This window comes from Lactuca saligna, chromosome 2 (genome assembly GCF_052625555.1).
Source record: "Lactuca saligna cultivar CGN05327 chromosome 2, ASM5262555v1, whole genome shotgun sequence".
Classification (NCBI taxonomy): domain Eukaryota; kingdom Viridiplantae; phylum Streptophyta; class Magnoliopsida; order Asterales; family Asteraceae; genus Lactuca; species Lactuca saligna.
Window position 1 is genome coordinate 131,185,104 of NC_136418.1, and position 7,444 is coordinate 131,192,547.

At 29.8% G+C, this 7,444-nt stretch overlaps 1 protein-coding gene across 1 annotated transcript; it reads left to right on the forward strand.

Moving 5' to 3' along the window:
- Positions 1-4,470: 4,470 nt before the first annotated feature.
- Positions 4,471-6,083, forward strand: LOC145031638 (U-box domain-containing protein 21-like). The gene has a single exon (XM_078980231.1). The coding sequence runs from the start codon at positions 4,580-4,582 to the stop codon at positions 5,894-5,896; it is 1,317 nt and encodes a 438-aa protein (XP_078836357.1). The 5' UTR covers positions 4,471-4,579; the 3' UTR covers positions 5,897-6,083.
- Positions 6,084-7,444: the final 1,361 nt, after the last annotated feature.

A 7,444-nucleotide genomic window follows, 5' to 3' on the forward strand; every position in this document is an offset into this window, starting at 1 on the left:
CCCCCCTCATAAAAGCATTTAAAACATTTAAAAGTATTTCAAAGGTTAGTTAAAGGGGTATGAACTCACCTGCAGTGAGTGGATTGGATTGAAGTGTCGGATACGGTGCTAGGTGAAAAATGGAGACTTGTACACACGCACGAGCCTAGTTATCATATAATGAACATATATATAACTAATTATCCCATTTATAACTAATAAATTAAGTTGGGACACCCTAGAACATGAAAACACTTTGTTTTAAGTGTTAAAGATCACAAGGGTTGCATCCAAATGTTTGTAGGGCAAAGCTAGAGTGTTTGGAGTTCAAGGGTAAACTCCTTTGGAATTTACGGTTTTAATGACCATTACCCAAGGAGTTTACGGCAGTAAACTCTAGGGTTTACGGTCGTAAACTCTACTCCTTATGACCATATGTTGTTTTGAGGTTTTACAAGTCCTTTGAAGCATTTCTACTTGGTGGTTTGGCCTTTGGAAGGGACTAGGGCAACAAAACTCTCCTTTGAGGAGTTGACGGCCTGCTGGTCATTTTCCTTTGGGTTTACTACCGTAAACCCATATGGAAAATGGTATTTCTATGTTTTCAAGTCCTTAACTCATCTAGGTAATTGTCTAGGTTAGTTTTTAGGCCTAAGGAAGAAATATGGCCCAAATAAACATACTTTAGGGTGTTTACGGTTTTGGGAGTTCCCCAAACCGTAAACACATAAAAATGGTGGACTTTGGTGTTTTTCAAGGCTTAAACACATCAAGGTAAGGTTTAAACAATTCAAGGAAAGGCTTAAACATCAAACTAGGGCTAAATAAGGGACTTAGGCACACTTTGGTGCCTTTCTTGGTGTTTACGACCCAAGAACCTTCTTGGACCGTGAACACCTTATTCCTTGTGTTCTTGGCATATTTTCTTGATGCTAACATGTATTACAAGCTTAATAAGACTCAAGGATGGAAGTACTTACTTTAAGGAAGCTTGAAATATGCTAAAAGTCCAAGAACACTTAGTGTGTGTTCTTGGTGTTTTTGGAAATCTAATCAAAACACACAAATAAATGGATGAATAGATGCACAAACACTAGATTAGGTGCTATATCAACTTGGAATGGCTAGAACACTTACAAGTTTGATGATTTTGAATTAAATATTAGATAATACTTGAGAGTGTTCTTGAGTTTACTCTTTTGGTGTTTGGGGAGTAAACACAAAATGATTAGTTTTTGGGGAGTAAACTCATGCATATGCATGAGTTCACGATTTTTGAATGATTTTTCGGCCCAAACATAAAAGTTTGGTAGTGAACTTCTAAGACACGAGGTGTTTGCGGTTTTTAAATCTCAAAACCCGAGACGACACTTTCTTTCTACCGTTCGTTTAAAGACTAATATTAAAATAATCAAACGAACTTTAAATTTGTTAAAAATAAGAAATCATGACATTAACTTATAATAAAAAGTGATTGACTTTTAGGGTTTGACCGAATGAAAATTTCGGGTTGTCATAGTTCCCTTTAGTGAATCATATAACTTTTACCTTTTTTATTAAGAACAAGTTAATCATATAATTTATAATATCAATTAACAATGACAACTTTACCCAAAATGGTCTAATTCATCGTTACTCTAATTACGGATTCAGTTTCCATATAGATTTGCATGATTATGGTGCATCTAATGGGTTTAAGAGTCATTTTACATCTCTATACACAATAATATATTAATTAGACTCAATGAAAGATGTTTGATGATTTATAATCACCCCTTTCACCAGGCTAAACCCTAGCCCTACCCTTCCATATATTATATAAAGAAATTCATTCAAGATTATCACAATAAGGTGAAATCAAACTAAAAATCACCACTAAATTCACTTGCATGTATCAATTTATAGTTATATCAAGACATACATTTCCCATCTCATATCACCAAACCCTAGCTTCTAAGTACATCTTACTTAAAAGAAAGGGTGTGTTAGGTGTGTCACACCTATACAGATGTTTTGTGTGTAAATTTTGTACATATACATTTTTTTTTGTATATATTGACCTACGCAAAAAAAAAGTTCAAAATTTTTATAGTTCTCTTATACGAGACATATCCAATGTATATGTAAAATTTGGTGTTGAAATTTCATGTGAACAAAAAAAATTCTCTAATTTCCTCTATCACTCCCTCAATTTAGTTATCCATGGATCTTGCATTTTATAATTCTCTTATATATTTAAGGAATAAGAAACAATCATTCGTCGTTAATTCGAGTACTACATATAAATAATGGGCACAAGCTGATACAATTTAGGAATCAATTTGGCTACGTTGCCATCTGGAAGCCATGAACAGTCCTTAGCATCTTCCTACATCTATATAGTCTAACCACAGTGGCATTCAAATATCAAATAACGATGTTTATCATGAACAAACGAAACATGCAGAGAGCATCCATCACTTTTTTAATCAAAACATAGGGGATAGCTGCACAGGGCCTAATTTTTTTTATTAAATATTTTTATTTAAAAATACAAAATTATAATAAAGATAAGAACCTTTTTTTTTTTTCTTATTCGTTCTGATCCTTTAAGAATATTTCTTTTTTCAGAATCGGTCCTGAATCAACATATCATAAAAAGATAATTAATCTCCTTTCTCGACGAATGATATATTCGCCAAGACACACTCTCCTACCCGTTTGGAGTTTCTTATTTCCAAACTCATGTTGGATCATATCTTCACAACTTAATTTTTATGGAGATGTGCTAATGTATATTTTATGTATTGCTATATTGTTCGTGTTTCTTTTTTATATTTATGTATACCTAGACATATATGCGTAACATGTTAAATTATGTTATAAATATTCTGACAAATATATTATATAAAAAATGATTATGTTATTGATGGTAACTATGAAATAATAATCAATACACCAAATTGATTATCATAATATTAAATAACATCTATGCGTGACTTGGATTTGGATGTTAATGCAATTAAATATAAATATTGGTTTTGTGTTAATTTCAACTACTCATATGAGTAATTAATTTAAAATTTACTTGTATTATTATTTTTTTTTATAATTTTGATCATGATGATTATTTGAAATATTAAGAATTGTTTGTAAAGTTATATAGTTTTAAATAAATGTCAATTCAAAATTTTATATAGATTTTCAAACATTTTTTTAGCTATTTTTAAAATAGTATTTGACTATTTTTTTTATTTGATATTTTGAATTTTGTTTTGGATTTAACATCGTATTTAAATGAACAAATTAAATATATTATATTAATAATTCAAAAAATTCACAGTTAATATGATACTAATTTGCATGTAATAATATACTTATATTAATAAATATAATATATAAGGTAGCTAGAAAGTTGAATGGTTAGGAGTTTCAAATGGGTATATTAAAAGAAAAAAATATTTCTTATATATATATATATATATATATATATATATATATATATATATATATATATATATATATATATATATATATATATATATATATATATATATATATATATATATATATATATATATATATATATATATATATATATATATTAGACATTAGAGGGTCTGACTTTGTTGGTCATAACTAGCTAGGTTTAATATTTGGTAATTTTATTGTACCTTTAATTGATCAATTAAACGTGAATTAAGGTTGAAAGTCGGCCACATGGAATTCATCTTCGCTAGATATATTCACTTCAATTAGTAATAGTCACGAGCTTCAACCCATTTAGAGAGTATTTGTCTAAGCTTATGATTTATGAAAAATCATAAACACATTTTAACTTATAGCTTATAACTAACTTATAAGTTGATAAATTAGAGGTGTCTAACTTATAAAATTTGACTTATTTAATTCATATCCAAACATCATTTTGATAATAAACTAAAAATGAGCTTAATTAAGTTTATCCAAACACTCCCTTCGAATTTTTTTTCCCTATAAGCTCCCTACAAATAAAAAAAATTACGTATTTTTAAAATCTGTCTATTTTGCTTTCTTTCATCCTTCCATTTTTCTATCAAAAAATTTCAAACTTTTAAATATGCTACAGGCCGAAAAAGGGCTTGGTGAAGCAATCTTGGGCTAGGTTGTACGTGCAACTTTAGTACAAACGTACGAGACCTGGCTAAGGATACAAAAGAAGAAAAAAAATACATTAGTCGGGTCGGGTCTTTTAAAGAGAAGTGGACAACGGTCATTGAGGACAACTAGATTGACCTTTGACCACGTGGATCACAAATTTGATCCAACTTTAACCGGACCCAAATTATACCTGTTCAGTTACTGCAACTACAACTACTCAAACTCCAATAAAATAATCAAAAAAAAGTTTCCCCGATCGGCATTAACCTCAATCTTTGACTCTCACTTTCAACGGTCAATATTCAAATCCCTACTCCACCGTCATCTTTAACTTGAACATTTCTTTTCCCCCCGCTACCTTTGACCCGAACCACGAGAATATATAAACAACCTCTAATCATCAAAGATTTATAAAACCCATTAATTATTTCTCCAAATCATTCATACCCACTTCATTGGTTCTGGTTTTTCGATTCATAAAATGACATTTTTTTGGAAGAGACAAAGAGCTAGTCGCTTAGCAGGCAAGAAGCTTCTTTCGAAGCAAAATTCTCAGCTAGAACTCACCATTCCGACTCATTTCAGGTGCCCCATATCTCTTGATCTGATGAAAGATCCGGTGACTTTGTCGACAGGAATCACTTACGATCGACAGAGCATAGAGAAGTGGATACAAGACGGGAATCAAACGTGTCCGGTTACAAATCAAATCCTCACAAGTTTTGATCAAATACCAAATCATATGATCCGAAGAATGATTCAAGATTGGTGTGTGGAGAATCGCGCTCATGGCATTGAAAGAATACCAACTCCTCGAACCCCCTTAACCTCATTCGATATAGTGGAGATTTGTTCTAAAATGATGGGTGCAGCTTCAAAAGGCGATGAAAAGAAGTTTCTTGATTTGGTAGGAAAGGTACATGTTTGGGCTAATGAAAGCGAACATAATAAGAATCTCATTAAAGATAATGGACTCGGTTATGTGTTAGCGGCTTCATTTGAGTCGTTTTCGAGTCTTTCGTATGAAAAACATGAAGATCTTCTAAAGGAGATTATGTTTTTGTTAACATGGATGTTTCCTTTAGGGATTGAAGGGCGATCTATGCTTGGATCAACAGAATCTTTACGTTGCATGACATGGTTTTTGTCAGGAGATGACTTGTTGCTCAAGAAAAGTTGTGTTCTAACCCTAAAAGAACTTCTCTCCACCGATAAAACCCATGCGCAGACGTTAATCAACATCGACGGCCTTCTAGAAGCATTGATCAAACTTATAACCACACCCGATTGCCCTTCAGCCAAAAAATCTTCTTTTGCAGTCATATATTACATACTTTCAATACCTGTAGCCCGCAGCAAAGTCTCATCAAGATTCATCGAATTGGGTGTGGTTGAATCGAGCTTAGAAGCTCTTGTGGAAGCCGATAATAAGGGGTTGAGTGAAATGGCGTTAGGCGTATTAGACTGTCTCTCTGATTCAAAAGAAGGGAGGGAAAGAGTGCAGAAACATGCATTATCTGTGCCATTGTTAGTAAAGAAGATACTGAGAGTGTCTTCTTTAGCTACTGATTTCTGTGTTTCAATGTTGTGGAAGCTCAGCAACAATGGCGATGGAGATACGTTGGTGGAAGCTCTTCATATTGGAGCCTTTCAAAAGCTTTTGCTCATGTTGCAGGTCAACTGCGGTGAAGAGACGAAGGTGAAGGCTACTGAGATGCTGAAGTTGATGAATCAATACAAAAATAAATTAGATTGTTTTGATTCTGCAAATTACAAGTATCTCAGGAAGTCGTACTGATTTTTGTAAGTTTGTAATTAATTTTTGTTGATAATCTTTAATTAACTCCGGTTTTAAGAAAACGAGGATTGTGTATATCCAATTTTGTTAACTTGTAAGATTAAAAAAGTCTGAAAATATTCTCTACTTTTCTGTTTGATTCAATAATAATTATGAACAAGTTAACACATTAATGTTTGGTTTTTTATATTCTTTAACTAGGTTATAATCCGGATAGCATACTGTTTACAATAATAAAATTTATATAATAAAAAATTATTTAACGGTAAATTGCAAGTATATATTTATATATAGTATGTATATTGATAAACATTAATTAATGTTTATGTATAAATAATACTTTAAATGTATAGAAATTTAAAATAATGTTGAATCCGGTGTACCAAAATGACGACTATTAAAAATTTTAGGGTATACAAACTATATATATAAGCTATTTACATAGAATATATGAAAACATAAAAACTCATATAATAATATTTGAATTGAAAATAATTATTGGATGAATATATAATTGAAATTTGGTTTTGAAGAATAAAATTCAAGGAGATTGATTTATTCATGATATATCTATAATATCTTTCTTTACATTAGGGATATAAAATTACATTGTCCACTGAAATTTTGATTTGATATAGCTAAATGTAAAGAGATTTGGATTTAAATAAATTTAGCAAGTTTGATATTGCTTAATATTAGAAGATTTGACATTTGAAAGACAGACATATTGATTGATATTGTCGTCGAATATAGAACAAAATAATAATTTGTGTTGATAATCTTTAACTCCGGTTTTAAGAAAAAGAAGATTGTGTATATCCAATTTTTGTTAACTTGTAAGATTAAAAAAGACTTGAAAAATATTCTCTACTTTTCTGTTGGATTCAATAATAATTATGAACAAGTTAATAGATTAATGTTGGATTATATATATATATATATATATATATATATATATATATATATATATATATATATATATATATATATATATATATATATATATATATATATATATATAGATATAGATATGAGAAAAATAAATATGTGGCTATCATGTATGTAATGTTAGATATAGAATAATCAAAATCGACTTTATTTTGTTTAAAAAACACATTTTTCTTTAATTTTTAGCTTCCTATTGCTTTTAAACTTATATTATATTTTATTTCGTGATTTATCTTTAATATTTATTCATTTCAAATGTGTTTTTTATTAGATTTTTAATAGGTTTCATAACTTCCTTCAATACCTATCTTATGTATACTTGTATGGGTTCTCTATGATGTCTTATGGAAAGCGGTTTATTGAGTTTTTTTAATGAATAATTTCAATCTTTCAATGTATTTTCTATATTAAATTTCAATTAGAAGACCTACAAATAGTTGGTAAAATATTTTTATATATGGTTTGTGGTGCTCTTATATATGGTTTGTGGTGCAAAATCAAACTTATAAAATTCTATAAAAATATATACAAAGCTTAGCATAAGTTCTAATAAAGGATACAAGAAAGATAGTAGAGAGATTCGATGATATTTTGTTAAAA

Bases quoted from the DNA above. Each gene is read 5' to 3' on its own strand.
- LOC145031638 (XM_078980231.1), top strand. From the start codon at position 4,580: ATGACATTTTTTTGGAAGAGACAAAGAGCTAGTCGCTTAGCAGGCAAG.